The following is an 18,448-nucleotide window of genomic DNA, read 5'->3' as shown; positions in this document are numbered from 1 at the left end:
TGTCTGCTCCCCTAACACTCCACAGACTCCACAGCTGCAGCTCACATCACATTGTACTGGTAGACTCAGTTCCCTTGTCTTTCTCTCCACCTGACTGTGAGTCCTGAGGACAAGGACTGGATGTCATTTTCTCTTTATCTTTGGGCTTTGTCATATGGTTGATGCCTAATAATTTTCAGTATGGCTACTTAAAACAAAAACAACTTAATATATACAACTTATAATTTCCTTCTTTGGGACCAAAGAGGAAAAAATCAACTGAAAAAAAGAGCCCTTAGTTGGGCCAGGGTTGTGGCTCAGTGGTAGAGAGCTTGCGTAGCACGTGTGAGGCACTGGGTTTGATCCTCAGCACCACATAAAAATAAAGATATTATGTCCATCTACAACTAAAAAAAAAAATTAAAAAAGAGGCCACAAGTTTACCATAAAATGTAAAATAGTTTTTCTTTAAAATTGATTAATAATTCCTGAACTAAAGTTATTTCTTATATTCTGTTTGATTCTTATTCCCTGGATATCATTAGTCATATCAGAAAAACTGCCACATAATTGAGAACTAAAAATAAGTAATTTAAAACATATTTCTTCAGTCTTTCCTGGTCAAGGTGCTTATATTTCCTGATTGGTATTCATTTGCTTTCTCATAATAACTTCATGAGGTGTATGGAAAGGTTTACTGTCTTCTTTTTTATCAGATGAGAAAGCTGTACCCAGAGATACTAAATGAGTTGTATATGTACACAGAATTTTAGACCTAGAAAAGACCTTAGGGGACAGCTGCTCAAAGGTCCTTACTGAAGTAAGGATGAGGAAGCCCAGACCCAGACAGCAGATTTGGTCCTGTTGCAAATCTGCTCAGAGTAGAACACATGGTTCTTCCTATGAACCTACATCCCTACTCACCAGGAGCTGATGTTTAGAGAAGATGAGACAAATACCAGTAGCTAAAAAACAAGGCAAGAGTCGGGCACGGTGGCACACACCTGTAATCCCAAAGGTCTGGTAGGCTGAGGCAGGAGGATGTCGAGTTCAGAGCCAGCCTCAGCAAGAGCAAAGCACTAAGCAACTCAGTGAGACCCTATCTCTAAATAAAATAAGAAATAGGGCTGGGGATGTGGCTCAGTGGCCAAGTGCCCCGGAGTTCAAGTCTTGGTACACCCCCCGCCCCCCACCCAATCAAGACAATATGTGATGAGAGCTCAAGAGACTCTGACAATAGCTAAGCAATCACAAACTAAAGAAAGACCACTAACATCTGGAACATGCAGGATAAGTGGGATTTTGATGGGTAGACAAGGTTCAGGAAGGGGCCCTCCCACAAAGAAACCAAGATGGACAGAGGTGGAGGGAAGTATAGACATGATCTGGAAAACCTGAGATCATTCAGTTTAGATATACCAATGGGTATATCTAGGGGAGGGAGATACTCTATAAGAGAAATTGAGACCAACTTGAAAAGGTCTCAGTTCCAGGTTGAGGAAGCAAGCTCTTGTCGGTGGGGAGGCTTGAGGGTTTTAAAACAGAATTGTTGTATGTAGGAATTGTACATTGGAAAATCCAGTTCTTTGTTCATACCAACTAGAAATTAGGTGTGGGCTTAATTAAAGCTCAGAATGGTCTTAATGGGAATGGTCTTAATGGGTCTTAATGAGATGATCTTACAATGGTCCCCAAAAAAGAAATAGAGTAGATCTGAACCAGGGGAGGCTATAGCAATATAAAGAAAGAATGGACCCAACATGACTGACCTTGTCTTAAGGCTCCAGTCTTTGTAGCCTCTATTTCAATTTATACAGTCATAGGAAGGCATATCCTTTAGCCTCTACACTGAGAGCCAAAGAGCTTTCCACACCCATAGGAATATTGCCACCAGTGCTTGTGTTGATGATGGGTCTGTTTTCCAGGCTGAATGAAGTAATAAATCCCTGTTTGTTTTACAGGACCCCTTTGCATTATGCAGCTGCAAATTGTCATTTCCACTGTATTGAGACATTAGTGACCACAGGAGCTAATGTTAATGAAACAGATGACTGGGGCCGGACCGCTCTGCACTATGCTGCTGCATCAGACATGGATAGAAAGTAAAAACAGCCTTGCTCATGCTTCCTCTGGGGGTGGGACTAGGGATGGAGAGGCTCTGCTAGGTCTTCTTCATATTGCCTCCTGGAAACTGCAAATAAAGACTTTCATTCAGGGGGCTGGGGATGTGGCTCAAGCGGTAGCGCGCTCGCCTGGCATGCGTGCGACCCGGGTTCGATCCTCAGCACCACATACCAACAAAGATGTTGTGTCCGCCGAGAACTAAAAAAAATAAATATTAAAAATTCTCTCTCTCTATCTCTCTCTCCTCTCTCTTTAAAAAAAAAAAAAAAGACTTTCATTCAGACTCAAAGGAGTTAGAATAGCTTCATCACTAACCCAGGTTTTCCCACTCTCTGTCTTTATGTTTGATTATTACATGTCACTGAACAATTTCCTCTCTTCTCTGTTCTTTGGGTAGAATGCCAAGTAGAGCTGTCAAGCCCAGGTTTTCAGTCCATTCAAAGTCTTATAATTTATTTGACATATATCGTCGTTTTCCTTGTGACCACTTAAATGCTTCATTTTCCACAAATTTACATTTGCTAATATATGTGTCATATGAAAAAAATTTCACCTATGTATCATTCTCATAGCCTTCAAATGCAGCCTAAGTATAATTAAAATAAGCACTTTTGTTCCAAGTCTGGGCATGAACTCCTTTTTAGTAGCTAGTAGAGGTGAAATTGGTTGTCCTGGATGTGTTTGGATTCTAGGTGGCTAGGAATAGAAGTCAGACATTAGTGACTCAATTCAAGGGGGAAAGAAGGGGAGGTCCCCACAGTTTATGAAATTGTCCTCAAAGACTTAAGGTCGGGGGCTGGGGATGTGGCTCAAGTGGTAGCGTGCCCGCCTGGCATGCGCAAGGCACTGGGTTCGGTCCTCAACTCCATATAAAAATAAAATAAAGTTATTGTGTCCACCTAAAACTAAAAAGATAAATATTTTTTTAAAAAGACTTAAGGTGGGGCCTCCTTCATAGGAATGCTTTTTGATGACCGTGTGCTATCCTGTTCTGCACAATTCACTCTGGTACTAACCACTGCTTTTGTAGAGCAATGAGTTTTAAACATTTTATTTAATTTACTTTTTTGGTGCTGGAGTTTGAACCTGGGACCTCATACATGCTAAGCATGTACTTTACCACTGAGCTACTCTCCCAGCCCATTTAAACATTTTGAATGGTGACTCACAGTAAGAAATACATCTTACATCGTGAACTAATGCAAGCATTCACATATGTATGTGCATATAAAACAGAAATAAAAATTTATAGAACCATATTTACATTTATTATTTGTGATGCATTCTGATATTTTCTATTCCATTTCATAATTAAGAATTGCTGAGAGCAACCCACTAAATTTATTTCAGTATTTAGTAATGGGTTATGATCATTAGTTTGAAAAACATACAAGCATAAGAATGCTCTTCATTTTTATATTTATTTAATATAAGTATTATATAAATGTTATTTATTATATAATGATTTATATGATGATTATATTTATTATGTAATGATGATAAGGTCAGATATGTCCCTCAGGATCCCATAGCTATGCAGGTTATTAATTCAACAAACATTTATTGAGTAACTGCTGTATATAAGGCTCCATGCTATTTGCTTAGAACAAATAGGAATACTGGAAGAGATGGGACATTGGTGTTTTCCATCTGTTAAGGGCTATAAAAGGAATCCTGGATAATAAAGAATCATTCTGACAGATGAAGGGCAATTGGGACTGCACTCCTGGATAAGTGAGATGCTGATCTGGCTAGGAGGTAGCAAGGAGTGTGGTAGAAGTTAGACAGGTTTGAGCTAAATTGCTTCCTTTTTTTCTTGGGGAGTTTTAAGGTGTTTACTGAAAGGTAGGCAACTCAGTTGTCCTAATCTCTGACTTCTGGGTAGAAGTTCTTGGAAAGGCATGTGCTCAAGTGCATTTCTTGGGAAAAAAAACAGATTAGCTGAATGGCCTTGGAGAGAGCTGTATACATCATCAGTGAAAATTGGTGGTGCTTATTTTGGGGGGTTGGGGTCAAAATCACAGAGATATAATTGTACTATAATTAATTGCAGTTTTTTTTTCTATCCCTTATGCTGAGAAGTAAGACCATCTTGGGAAATGCCCATGAAAATTCAGAAGAACTTGAAAGAGCCAGGGAGCTGAAGGAGAAGGAAGCTGCACTGTAAGTTACTTCTTAGCTGAAGAACAAGATGCTGCCTCTCTTGCTTGGCCTGCTTCTCTGGGTTGCCACACTGCTTGCCTTTCTATGTTGGGGTTCCCCTTTCTATGTTGGGGTTCTATTTAGAATCTTGAGGAAGAAATGCAGGCGTGCCTTTTATGAAGAAGAAACTGTTCTTATTATACATCCTTCACTGGTGCTATTTTCACACAAGGAACTTCCTAAAAGTGTAACCTTTGCCCTGTCTGTCACTATGATTGGTCAGCAGCTTTAGACTTAAATATCATTTCTGACTCTGCCATGTCTCATATGCCTCAGGGACATAGTAAGGCCCCCTTCACAGCCGTAGGCCTTAGGTTCTGCGTTTATGACCTGGGGATAACCTGCAGTGGGTTCTCTAAATGTCTTCTGGTGGTGTGGAGTGTACCAGTCTTCCCCTCACTCCTTCCATCTTTCCGGCACATTGACTTAAAAACAGCTTCTTGCTCCATGTAAACAGCTTCCCCTGACCCACCTCATCCTACCTACCCGACTCTGGCTTCTGACAGAGACTTAGCTGTTGCTGTGACAGCAGTTGGATCACCTGTCATCTCCGCAGAGCGTTGATACATAGGAACTCCAGTGCTTCATCCTCTGAGATTCTAGTCACAAGAATTGCCTGGCACATAGTTGGTGTACAGAAACTGTTTAATAAATGAACAAACAAATGAGCAGGTGCCCACACTTTGTGCCACACCCCCAGGGGACCCAATGGATCCAGTTTTCTCTGAGTCTGCAGGCTCATGGTCCCTAACTCATTTATTCTCTGCTCCAATTGCCAAAGAAAGCAGTTTCTTTGTGACTTGAATGCTTGTGTCTACCCTGTGGTCTTCCCATCTCCCACTGGGTTCCGCCCTTTCACCCCCCCAACCCCACCCCATATTCAGAGCATCATGGAAGGGTGTAGTTATTGAGTGTGGCTCTGGTGCAGGTTACAGAACATAGCTTTTGACCATTTCTGTGGATAGGAGCACAGCTGTGAGTACAGCAGAATGAGACCAGGTTTTGCTCTGATACTCAAAAAATGTAAATAATAACATTAAAAGTTATAAAATTGTAAGTCACCTCAGCAAATGCTCCCTTCTCCAGCAAACTGAAAGTTTGCCCTGGGCCAGTCCAGCCCTCTTACAGCAGTGGAAGGGGAGGGAAGCTAGAGAGGTAGTCAAAGGATAGTGAACCAGCAGACCTGAGAGCTTCTGTGTGCAAAGGGAGGCTGTTCCCCTTGGCCAAATATAGCTGTCACTTGTACATCTTAAGTAACAAAATTGCTAGTCAGGGGCCTGGGAGGAACAAAGATAAGCGTCTCCAGTTAAAACATAGAATTCATTTTTTTCCCTTGGAAACTATATGGAGAATTCTATAGCACTATTGTTATTGTAGTGTAGTTCAGCTAACTCCCGGATTAAATAATTCTTTGGAAGCAATTTCAAATGTTTTCCAAATTACAAATACAACAGATCACTGATTTTTAGAATATAGTCTATTGAAAAGTTGGGATTTGTGTATCCACTAGGATGTTATTGCTCTTGAATGATTTTATTTAAAGATCCAAATTTGGTTTACAATGAGTCACACCTGGGATCCTATCCATTGGTATTAATTACCAAAATCAAAAGAACTTCCTTATAAGGTATAAATGACCCAAGACAGCATGATAGCAGGACTCTAATAAAAGGTTGTTTTAGCATGGAAACATTTCATGGAAAAATGTGACAGATAGTATTTTGTTTAAAAAAAGTATTTTCTATCAATTTTTCTAAAAAATTGTAAGAACCTGTTTAATTAAAACTTCTGTATATGATCCATTTAGTCCTTTTGCCTTATACCAAGAGATAGGTAAATGTCATGTAAAATTTTGAGTCAACTAAAGAAATTTTCTATTGAAAAGTCTTTTTTAAGGTATAAGCTTATGTTTAAAATTTTAAAAGCTTGGTGTGAGTGTAAAATCGTGGCCTCATAAGAATGTTTGTCCCATTGTTGTAGATATAGTACTGAAATTATGGAGTGCCACTCTCTGGCTACTTATTCCCTCTGTGCCATCAAGATCAGACCATTTGCAATTAGCCCTGAACAGAATGCTCTATGTCCCTGAGTATTTTTGTCTGGTGTTGCAGGCTCTTCAATAAAAGTACAACCAAGCTCCTTCCTCTAGCCTATTTCAAAGATTGTGACTTTTTCAGGAAAATTACAACTGTATCAAAAAAGCCTTTCAATATTATTTTGTTCCAGTCTATATTCCTTGTGGTATAATTTAAGCTTCTTTCTTCATATGTAGTTACTGAATTAGTCATTTATATATTTTAAAAGCTTATCCACTCCTTTAATCTTTTTATTATTCAGACTGTCCTTGGGTTGTTTTTCTTACTCTATTTTAAACTTTTGTTTTCTCGTCTTTTGATCTTAGTTTCCAATAGCAATGTTACAAATCATCCCCTCTCTGTTGGGTTTGCTGGGTTGCAAAGGCCTGACCACTTCTTTGTATTTGAGACTTCATCTTTTGAATACAGAGATCTAAGTCTTATTATTTGGAGATCTTGACAACAGACATTCTATACCTGAAGATGAGAAGAATAAAAAAAATAAATTACCCTTTTGCTTCTAAAGCTTTTCCTGAATTCTAGAATGGCTATTTTAAGTGGAAATAAAGATAGCTATGGAAAATGTGTGTGATGTGCACACACACACCCCCCCACACACACACATACACTCACTCACTCACTCACACTACCTTCCGGTGCAGAAAGGTTTATTGCAACACAGTTCTTAAAGAAACACTTAAATTTATAAAGTGCTTTGTGGAACATGAAAAACAGGGAGGATTCTCAGTAATTATCTTGTTTGGTCCAGAGATGTTTTCTAAAATAACCCCTCATATTTATACTTACAGATGTCTAGAGTTTCTGCTTCAAAATGATGCAAATCCATCTATCCGGGACAAGGAAGGCTACAATAGTATACATTATGCTGCTGCCTATGGCCACAGACAATGTCTGGAATTGGTGAGTTGTTTTGTCTTGCTTTGCTTTTCTAACACAATTCTGATTTCAAACTCTCAGTAAATGCTTTCATTGACTCAATAAGTCACTATTAGAAATCACCTTGAGGATATTCTCTGATAAATTTTTAAAAAGTTACACTTTACTATCTGTGGCTCTCTTTGTTCCTTTTCTGTCCTTTTTAATCTCACAGCTGACCGACAATTGACTCTTCTATGTTAATTAGGGGTAAGGAATGTGTATGGGCATAGTTGTATTTTAATTAATTAGGATATATCAAATAAGTTTAATACATATTTCTGGAGTAGAACTAGCACTCCAGTATTTGATGACAATATTGTAAGATGACTTATATAACCTTAGACATGTAGGTTTGTCATGCTCAGTCTCATATTTGTAGTTTAGGGAAGGAAATTATTAAGGGCACAATAGCAGAATTTACTGGAATTTCTAAGCCATATACCTGTAGTGACCAAGACTCAGATATTTGGAATCTGAAGCTCCTCTGTTGGTTTAGGTCATGAGACCCAAACTCAAATGTTCACAGGGATTGGAAATGTGAAGTAGAGGGATAAAGTAATCCCATGTATAAAATGATAAGGAGTAAGGAGGACTACAGCAAATAGAGCATGTGTTCTGTCTAAAGGGAGAAACAGCCAGTCAGGTCCAGCTGCTTAAGACCAGGTGAGAATGCATACCCAGGGTCACCAGGTGTCCACAGCTTCAAGAGAAGCTAGAAATCTCATATTTTTATATGAGATTTTCTATTTTGAAAACACTGGATGAACCAGGAAAAAATATAATAAAAATAGGAACGAGTGGGTTTGTGGCTGCATCCCACCTACATACAGGCCACCAATTGCCATCTCCTGAGCACCACTCTTTGTTTGCCCTCACCAGATTTCACAGGTGTCCCCAACTCACCTTTCCTGATTGCCCTCCAAAGTGTTCCCTTGCCCCCTTTCAAAAGAACCCCTACTTTTCCACAGCATTCAGAGCTGTGTTTGGGGAACACGTGGACTTCATCAGCTGCACAGTCTATTGAGAAAGGCTGAGGTAGAAAGACCATAGGCCGTGGCATTAGCATCTACATGGAATGACTGGAGGATGCCCTGGCTCTGTGCTTTACCATCTTGGTTGGTTCCACTTAGGATCAGTGTTACTACATTTCTTTTAACTATGAACATGGAAAAATTCTCATAAAATTCTCCGAGTTTGGAAACAGAAAAGGTGATGCTTCAGTGTTGTTTTTACCTTCATCATTCTTTTTAATTTGTTCTAATTAGTTTTATATGACAGTAGAATGCATTTTGACACATCGTACATAAATGGAGTATAGCTTTTCATTCTTCTGGTTGTACATGGTGTGGAATTATACCAGTCATGTAATCATATATGCACATAGGATAATAATATCCCATTCATTCTACTGTCCTTCCTACCACCAACCCTTTCTCCTCCCTTCATTCCCCTTTGTCTAATCCAAAGTACCTCTATTTTTCTCTAACTCTCCCTCCCTTATTGTGTATCTGAATATCAGAGAAAACATTCTGCCTTTGGTTCTTTGGTATTGGCTTATTTCGTTAGCATGATATCCTCCAGCCCCATTCATTTACCAGCAAATGCCATAATTTAATTCTTCTTTAAGACTGAGTAATATTCTATTGTGTATATATACCGCATTTTTCTTCATCTGTTGAAGGGCACCTAAGTTGGTTCTATGGTTTAGCTATTGTGAATTGAGTTGCTGTAAACATTAATGTGACTGTGTCACTGTAATATGCTGATTTTAAGTCCTTTGGGTATAAACTGAGGAATAGGATAACTGGGTCAAAAAGAGTTCTAAATTGTCTTTTCTGAGGTTCTTGTGAATGCTAAAGATTTCTTTGACCTTAGGGTAGATGGCACTTTTAAATGTTTATTTAAAAATTTTTTTTTGTTCTCCTAGTTATTTTTTCTTATTTTTTTATTTAAAATTTTGTTATACATGACAGCAGAATGCATTACAATTCATATTACACATACAGAGCACAATTTTTCATATCTCTGGTTGTACACAAAGTAGAGTCACACCATTCATGTCTTCATATATGTACTTAGGGTAATGATGTCCATCTCATCCCATAGTCTTTCGTACCCCCATGGCCTCTCCCTACCTCTCCCTCCCCTTTGCCGTATCTAGAGTTCATCTAACACCAGGTGGGAATGCATAGGATGTATTAAATAAGTATAATACATATTTCTGGAGTAGAACTAGCATTCTAATCCTCCCATATTCCTCCCTCACCCCACTCCCCAACCCACATTATAAATCAGCCTCCTTAAATCAGAGAAAACATTTGGCATTTGGTTTTTTGGGATTGGCTAACTTCACTTAGCATTATATTCTCCAACTCCATCCATTTACCTGCAAATGCCATGATTTTATTATTCTCTGTTCTTCTAGTTCTTATTCCATCATAATTCCTCTTTAGTTACTGTGGCTTCATCAAGTCACCCCAATAGTTAGTGACTTAAAATAGCAATAATCAAGTGTTATCTCTCACTGCTGGGGCCAGGACTTTGAGATGACTTAGCTGAGTAGTTTTAGTTAAAGGTGTCTAGGAGATTACGGCCCATAGTGGCTAGGGTGGCACAGTCTCAGAGGCTTCTTCACTTATGTCAGTCACCTGGGCTGGGAAATTCAAACAGCTGACATTCCTTGGGCTGTGCTTTCTCCATCTCCTCCACCCGCACTCTGCCCCATCTAGAATAGTTTTTTACTCTAGAACAGCAGTTCTAAAGTAGCTGGATATCTTACATGGTGGCTCAGAATCTAAAGGTATCCGCCCAGGGTCAGAGGAGGGAGGAGTGCTGTCTATGATCTATCTATGAAAGTCACCCAAGGTCCCTTCTGCTGCATCCATCCATGAAGCAGACATAAAATACAGAGAGGTAAAGGAGACTCCACCTTTTAAAGGGAGGAGTGTCAACCTGTGGGGGTATTTAGCATCTATTCACAGGAAGATATTGGAAGCCTCCTATAACATTGATTTTTAATGTCGAATCCCAAGTGGCCAAAGAACAGTACCTCATCTTACAGATGAGCAAAAACAAGTCACAAAGGCATTAACTGATTTTCCCAGTTATTTTCATAACTCTAGTCAGTGGAAGAACAGCACCAGGAATCGGGATCTCCCAGATTTAGATTTCAGAGGAAGTGTTTATTCACCATACCATGCTGTTTTCCATTACAGGATAAAGCCCCAACACCACCCAGGGCTTTTAAACACTGAACAAACACTTGGCAGGATCTGGTTAAGATATAAGGCAATATCACTCTTCTGCCTCCCAACACCATCTTTGTAGTGGAAGTTGATGTGGACCTATTAGCAAACATGCGTTTGTGTTTAGGTCTCCTATAAGAAAGGCTCCTCACATGGTGTGTGGTGGGGAGATGGTAATCAGTGGCAGAGTGAAGGCTTACTACTGTCATTACCCATTATGAGCCTGCCTTCCAAAATCTACTTAAAGCACAGCTGACTTTAATTGGTTTTCTCTATGAAAACCATATGCCATAATTGGAATATGAACTTTATTACAAAGTTTGTTATTATACTCTTAATAATGTGTGCTATTGTATAGAACTGTAATGAGTGGTTTTTAATCCCACAGTAGGCTAACTCTAAGAATAGTTATTTTATAACACCTTCTTCATATTGCACATATTGTTTCCATTTTTTTCAGAAAAAAATTTCATTATTTCTTTTATCTGACAAAAATGTTTTCTGTCCACAAAAAGGCTTCCCAGGTTCTGTCTGATTTAACCCTTTGCTTTGATCAACACTTGCCCTGCAAGTGTTATTCATGACACAAAATATTCAGAAATAGGTAAGGGAGGTTTTAATTGATCTTAATTTGCCCTGTTGGTTGAACAGGTCTGGATTATCAATATAAAGTGATAAAGGTGTCACCCTTGTTTGCTTTTAGGAAAGAACCTCTGTAGTTCATTTATAACACAAAATGGGATGGAAATTTTCCTGAATGATTATAGTTGGGTGGAAAGTTTTATGTATCACCATTTTGGAATGCATCCTAAGATTCCTCTTGGGTGCAGTTTGAACTATGCAAAGTTCCTGAGGGCTGTAAACATTCTTATCCCAGCCCCTCTCCATCAAAACAAAACTCAAAACAGTCTTGGGCGCTCCCTCCCCTGGGACTGGAATCACAAAGCCATTTCTTTGCAGGTGTCTTATGCTCTCTGCTAGCTCACCCAACTGAATGGATTTGGGGAGTAAGTGGGACAGGATGAAGGTTCTAGAAGGAGGGGAGAGGGAATAGGACCTGTCCTTGTTACAGGTATTGAATGAAGAAGTGGGTCTAGGGAGTGTGCTTTTCTAACGTATGTATATTCCTTTTATCTGTAGGAACCCAGTACCTTCATAGTCCTTAAATTCCCCTTTCCTTGGACACTACATATTAGGAAAGCAAACCAATTAGCCAATTGCACCAGAGGAGAATTTCTAAGACTTTTTACACTGCCATGCCAAATCTTCTCCCTCATCTCACAACAAAAACACTCCACCTTCCAAAGGGTCATCATTATTACAAACTGGACCTGATTCCATGTCAGGTACTAAAAACTGTCATGAAAAGACCTGATCATGGAGTCTCTGGTTAGCTTATTTGAGCCTCTGAGCAAAAATCGTGCAGGGAGACCTCTTGGTGATACCACAGGTTATTGGTGAGGAGTCCTGCTTTTTTTCATGTTGAAGTTTGAACATTAGAGAATCACGCCAAGGCAAACATATAAATCAGGGTTTATTCAAAAAGGAGTAACATAGACTTCTCCCAGGAGGAAGAAGGGAGTCGTAGCTGGTATCCTGGTATCCCAAGAAGTGAGAATGTTCTGCCTCTATGCATCCTAGACTTTGTTCTTCTGACTTCCTCCCTCTTATCTCTCCCCTTCCTGTGTACATGACTAGGCCTAGGAGAGCCTCAGTGGAATGGCCAAAAGATGAGAAGCAGACGGGCAGGGGGAAGGGCCAAAGGAGGGATCCAGGCAGGAAGCAGTAAGGGAGACATTAATTAACAACTTTTTTATAACTCCCTGTGGGAGGCACAATTCCTGGGACAACAGGAATTACCTTAGCAACAGGTTGGGGAAGGGACAGGTTATCTTGATAAGAGTGGAGGGAAGGACTCTGAAAACATTAACATTTCAATTCCTCAGGGTCAGTCTCCAACTTCCCCGACCCAAATTGGCCTCCCTTCTGTCTGTCCGACCTATCTACACTGACTGCCTGTCTTTAATTCTGGCTTCATTGGTATTTCACATCCCTGGACTATGCTTCTGGGCTGGAAAAGGAATAAAGTAAATGAGTATTTCTCTATCAGACCAAAGGCTTTGTCCTTTGGGAGTTGGAATAAGATTAAGTAGGATGGCGGCCCTTAGAACCAGATGATTTTTGCAATTTGTGCAATTTATATCATATTAAACGTGTGTCATTAAATTTAATGAATATTTTAATGTGACATTTAACTTAGGCTATGTTTGCTTGACATTCGTGGTTTGTGACTTCCGTCTGTGATGATCATAAGCTTAGAATTTATAAGCCATACTTTGTGTTCCATGTATTTTACTATAATCAACAAGGAATAGACATTATTTTAGTTATTTTTAACTCTACTTTCCTTATATAAACTAACAAAACTTACATTGAATTGGATCCAAAAACAGGATTTAAAAAAAAAAAAAAAAAACTTCTAGAAAGTGGTATAGACCGCTTAGCCTTGACAGACTAGCCAAAGTTCAGAGTTCTGCCAAGTCTACCTCCTTAAGGCCAGTGTTCTCAGCTGGTTTTGATAAAAGATGTACATCCTGTGTGTGCACCAAAAATCTGCCCATGGATGTGTACAGAGAACTGCAATCAATCATACTCAATTGGACTCAAAATGTCAAATCATAGTAGAAGGGTCTTGGCTACGCGAGCGTCTTATGTCTGAATAAAATGTGTGTGGAGTGGAGGAAGGGACCTGGCAAAGGAGAGCTCCAACCCTGTATCTGGAATACATTCTGTCTGACTCTGAAAAGAAAAATCAGGGAATCATACCCCTATTTGGAATTTTTGAGTTTTTGTTGGCATATGATTTTTCTTTTACAATACTGGAGATTTATATGTGAACCTAACAATATTTGTGGCTTTGTTACTGAAATGGAAAAATGTGTGTGCCAGTATAATTACATAAATTGCCTACAGAAATTTAGAGATTGTTTGGAAACTTGAGGACTCTGATTAAATTCAGTCTAGGATTTTGCCAGGCCAAATCACTTGGAATTTGGCTCCTTTCCCTGGACCTTCTGCAAACTTGAACTTCAACTGTGAGAGTCAGTGGGGGATGACAAATATTCCTGCATCTATATTCTAAGAGTTTCTGAAATTCTCTGAAGACAGTTATGTTTGGGGCAATTGAACACTAAAATTATGCTGCTTTCAAATGAACTACTTAGTGTTTTAGGTTATTTCTTGTGTTTATCACAGATTTTAGGAAACCATTAACACCTGGCTCTGGATAAATATATTTGTCTGTATAACGGAGTACCTACATTGGCAATGTCTAATTAGACTTTCTCCATACTAAGAAAACAAGATACAGAAAAAGATTTTTTTTTTAAAAAAGGAGAGCTACTAAGTGATCATCTGAGGACAAGAAGCTAAAAAAAAAAAAAAAAAAAAAAAAAAAAAACCAGCAAGTTTGAATCCCAGCCCTAAACAAGTCTTTGATGTCTTTCTTTCTGTCCCCAGAGGTGCTACTTAGAGATGGGCTTGGGGCTGTACATGAACTTCTCACAGGCAGACTTCTAATGGGCAATGTTCTCTGGGAACCTCAACAATGCTGGTCTTGTTTTTTCTTCTATTGATTTTGGTTGGAAGGAAACACAAAATCTTGTGAGGAACTCTCATTAAGGGAGGGGGTGGAGGATGGGCACAGATATTTTGTTTGCTGCTGAGCCTTCTTACAGCTATGAATGTAAGTTTTAAGCTACAAGTTAAATGTGGATCTATATTTGGAATGGTGAAATAGGTAATATGACAAATGTCCTACTTATTTCTTTTTCATGTGGCAGTGGAAAAAAAATTGTTTGTCTTTACCATGAACAAATTTGGCCATACATGAAAGAACCATTCACCAGAATATATTAAAATAAACAATTTCAGTTTGACCTTCAAATGAGGACCCAGGACAATGCCATTGCCTTTGCATTGCAAAGTGAAATACTAGTGTTTCACTCATGGCTCCTTCCCCATTTTTAAAGTCAGAGTTGGAAAGAGCAAGAAGCTTAAAATCACAGACAATGAATATATATATATTTAGTTGCAGTTGGACACAATACCTTTATTTTATTTATTTATTTTTATGTGGTGCTGAGGGTTGAACCCAGTGCCTTACACATGCTAGGTGAATGCTCTACCACTGAGCTACAACCCCAAATCCCACCCACCCCCCCACCCCCCGCCCCTGAAAATATTTTTTTGAAGTTAGCTCTACTCTGATTTCCACCACCTGCATAATGGGAGAGAGAGGGTGCTTTCTCTTCACTCCAGGTCCCAGTGAAGAAGTTTCAAGGAGATTGCTCAAATATCTGATATGTGTCCCCTGCATTTTGTTAGGCACAGAGGACTAGCATGTGATAAATCTAAATACTGCATGACTCTGACAGGAGCTTGCTTACCAAGCAATTAAATAAAAAGAATGCTATGTTTGAAAAATCACTCCACCCTGAACAATGATGGGTCAAAGTATATGTTTCCCAATGCTCAAATGTAATCTAAGGATAAGAGCTGGCCTGGGGTTCTCCTGGAACCTGCTCAAGAGAGCTGCCTGTCACAGTGGGGAGGCCCAGGATTCCTAAGATGGAGGGAGGAGTGTCAGCTACCAGCAGAGGGCTAGGGGAGAACTGCAGGCAAGAGGCATCTATGATGAGGGTTGGTGGAGCACCTACCTCAGCATCTGAGAGAGAAACAATTATAAACATCTGACTAAGTCAGGATATCACTGCCAAAGGTGCTCGTTAGAAAGACCATGGTGCCAGCTGCCTGTATGTCCTCTTTTTACCTGTCCCCTTTGGTCCTGGAAGAGGCAGAGACAGAGGCAGAGGCAGAGGCAGAGGCAGGCATTGAGGGAATTGGAGGAGAAAGAAATCTAGACTGGGAACAGAGAAGTTGGCCTTGGCCCTTTCCCCAGTACAGCCTTTGTGGCAAGGTAAAGAGAGGCACTGATGTTAAACAGTACTTAGGGTTTGTGGTCATTACACTGGAATGGGTGTGTTAATTAACAATGTGAAGTTGTGTTTGTCACTAAAATGTTCTGAGAGCTTTGTATTCTTTGTTGGAGATTTTATCTGAGGTGGCAGGAAAACAAAGGAGCCTCATAAATAAGATTGTACCTGGTTTAGGGAAAAGGAGAATAGAGTTATTGTTTGATTATACCCATGACTCACTGGCTCAAACAAAGACACACACTTACAGTCATTATCTTAGGAAAGATTAACACCCAGCTCTAAAGAAAAATAAACTGCTATCCTTTAAATATATGTGAATTTAAATGTCAACTTTGTGAGACATTAAGGTTCTAATAATGTCAAGAACATATTCGGCACCAGAAATTGTTGAATACACTGGTGAATGGTAAAGTTTGATTTAGAAATAAACTTTAAATACTAGCTTTTTAATAATAAAATTGAAATACTAGTTTATAAGTATCACGATGACTCTTATGTGTTAGGAAGATATTTCACAGAAAATGACAGGTGGGAGAGGGAATAAAATCTGCATTTCTGGCAAATGGTCTTTTCTTCAGATTTGATTATTTCTCAATACCAACTCATTTTATTGCAATATCACCTTCATGTTTTTCTTCTTCAAGATCTAAAAAGTTATACTAACATGTTCAATTAGTAAAAAGACACTCATGACATTAGAAGTCACACACACACTCACTCACACACACACACATACACACACATGCACACACATACACACACACACATCTCTGTAATTTCTTCTAGATGGATAATGAGCACTGAGGTATTCAGGGAATAGGCACTACTGCTCCTGATAGGAAAGCATCTAAGGACTCAGTGATATAGGACAATGGAAGATTTCTTTGAAGGGAGAAGACAGTTTAAAAGTTAGCCTAAAAAACAAAAACAAAAACAGAGACTGACCTTTCTTGCCTCACCCCCCAGCACTCCTTCCTTCCCTCACTATCTGCCTGACTGCCTGCCTTTCCCTTCTTTCCTCTGACTCAGTCACAAACCTGTTAGGCAGCTCTAACCAGGACAAGAAGGCATCCCTGTTGGAGATGGATCCTTAGGAGGAGGATGTCAAGAAAGCATCCCAGGAAGGTTTGGAACCCCATCAAGGAGGGTGACCTAAATGTGTTTATCCCCAAAACCAGCTTTCATATATGTGAAGCAAAAATTAAAAGGGTAAATAGAAAAATCCACAATTACAGTTAGAGACTGTAACTTCTCTCTCACAACAGTGGATGGAACACCTAGACAGGAGAACATTATCATGTAGAACACTCAATAAACCATCAACCAAAAAGTTCTAGTCAATATTTACAAAACACTGCACCCAACAACAGAAAAACACATATTTTTTTCAGGTGCCCATTCACTCAATCATAAAACAAAAATTAAAAAATATGAAGGAATTGAAATCATATAAAATATGTTCTCTGACCACAATGAAATTAAATTAGAAATCGGTCACAAATAAATACCAGAAAAATCTCCAACACCTGGAAATTTTAAACAACAGATTTGTAACTAATTCATGGGTCAAAGAGAAAGTCTAAAGGGAAATCCAAGAAACACATTACACTAAATGAAAACAAAAGTTCAACAAATCAAAATTTGGGGACTCAGCTAAATTAGTGCTGAAAAGACATTTATCGAACTAAATTCTTATGTTAAAAAAGAGGAACCAATCATCTAAAGTTGGGGGGAACTTTCTCAACTTGATGAAGAACAGATATCATACTTAGTTGCCTAAGACTGAATGTTTTCTTCCTAAAATCATGAAAAGCAAGTATTTCTGCTTTCATCATTCTTTTTCAACATTTTTCTAAAAATTCTATTCAGAAAAATAAGGCAAAAAAAGGAAATAAAAAGCCATAGAGATAAGAAAGGAAGAAATGAACTCTCCCTATTTGTAGAAGACATGATTATCTCCTAGAAAATCCCCCCAAAATCAACAAAAATCTTTTAGAATTCTTAAGTGAATTCAGCAAGATCACAGAATACAAGATAAACATACAAAAATCAATTGTAATCTTAAATATTAGGAATGAACATGTAGACACTAAAATTTAAAATAAAATGCTATTTGCACTTACTCAATAGAACATGAAATATGGGGCTTGTGTGCTGAAAAACACAAAATGCTGACCTTAGAAATCAATTAAAATCCTTTATAAAAGGGGGAGAGGGAGGTATACTATGTTCATGGATGACAGGACTCAACACAATAAAGTTGTTAATCCTTCCCAAATTAATCTGTAGGTTTAAGGAAATTCATATGAAATTCCCAGCAAGATTTTTCTTTTTTATAGATAGAATTTTTATTATAGATTTTTCTAAAACTTATATGGGATGTCAAAATAACTAGAAAGCTGACACAGTTTTGAAATATGTGGGAAAAATCAATCTACCTAATCAAGAATTATTATATAGCTATAGTGATCACAACTTTGAGGTATTGGTAGGACAGACATACAAATCAAAGAACAGAATAAAACCAAATAAAGACCCAATTGATTTTTGGATCCAAATATGCCCGATTGATTTTTAACAAAGACAAAATTAAATTAATAATTATAATACATGGGCTAGAAGTAGTTGAAGATTTGTGGGTCAATTAAAAACTTTTGACCTAAGCCTGACATTGTATCCAAAAATTAACTCACAATGGATTCACATACTTAGATCAAGCATAAAACCTAGACAAATCTGGGCTGGGGATATAGCTCAGTTGGTAGAGTGCTTGTGTTGCATTCACAAGGCCCTGGGTTCAATCCCCAGCACCAAAAACCCACAAAACAACAACAACAACAACAAAAACCTAGATAAATCTTCAGGATCTATAGCTAGGCACAGGCTC

General features: G+C 38.6%; 1 protein-coding gene across 9 annotated transcripts in view; it reads left to right on the top strand.

Moving 5' to 3' along the window:
- Ankrd44 (ankyrin repeat domain 44) overlaps positions 1-18,448 on the top strand; it is a 287,618-nt gene that overhangs the window by 199,290 nt on the left and 69,880 nt on the right. For all 9 annotated transcript variants that reach the window (XM_021725747.3, XM_021725746.3, XM_021725745.3 and 6 more), the window contains 3 exons: positions 1,941-2,081; positions 4,186-4,266; positions 7,190-7,301. In XM_021725747.3, coding sequence (XP_021581422.1) covers positions 1,941-2,081; positions 4,186-4,266; positions 7,190-7,301 — 334 coding nt within the window. The remainder of the gene's footprint in view (positions 1-1,940; positions 2,082-4,185; positions 4,267-7,189; positions 7,302-18,448) is intronic.

Source organism: Ictidomys tridecemlineatus, chromosome 7 (genome assembly GCF_052094955.1).
Source record: "Ictidomys tridecemlineatus isolate mIctTri1 chromosome 7, mIctTri1.hap1, whole genome shotgun sequence".
NCBI classification, from domain to species: Eukaryota; Metazoa; Chordata; class Mammalia; order Rodentia; family Sciuridae; genus Ictidomys; species Ictidomys tridecemlineatus.
The sequence above is the reverse complement of the archived record's forward strand: the minus strand, read 5'-3'. Positions and strand labels throughout refer to the sequence as shown.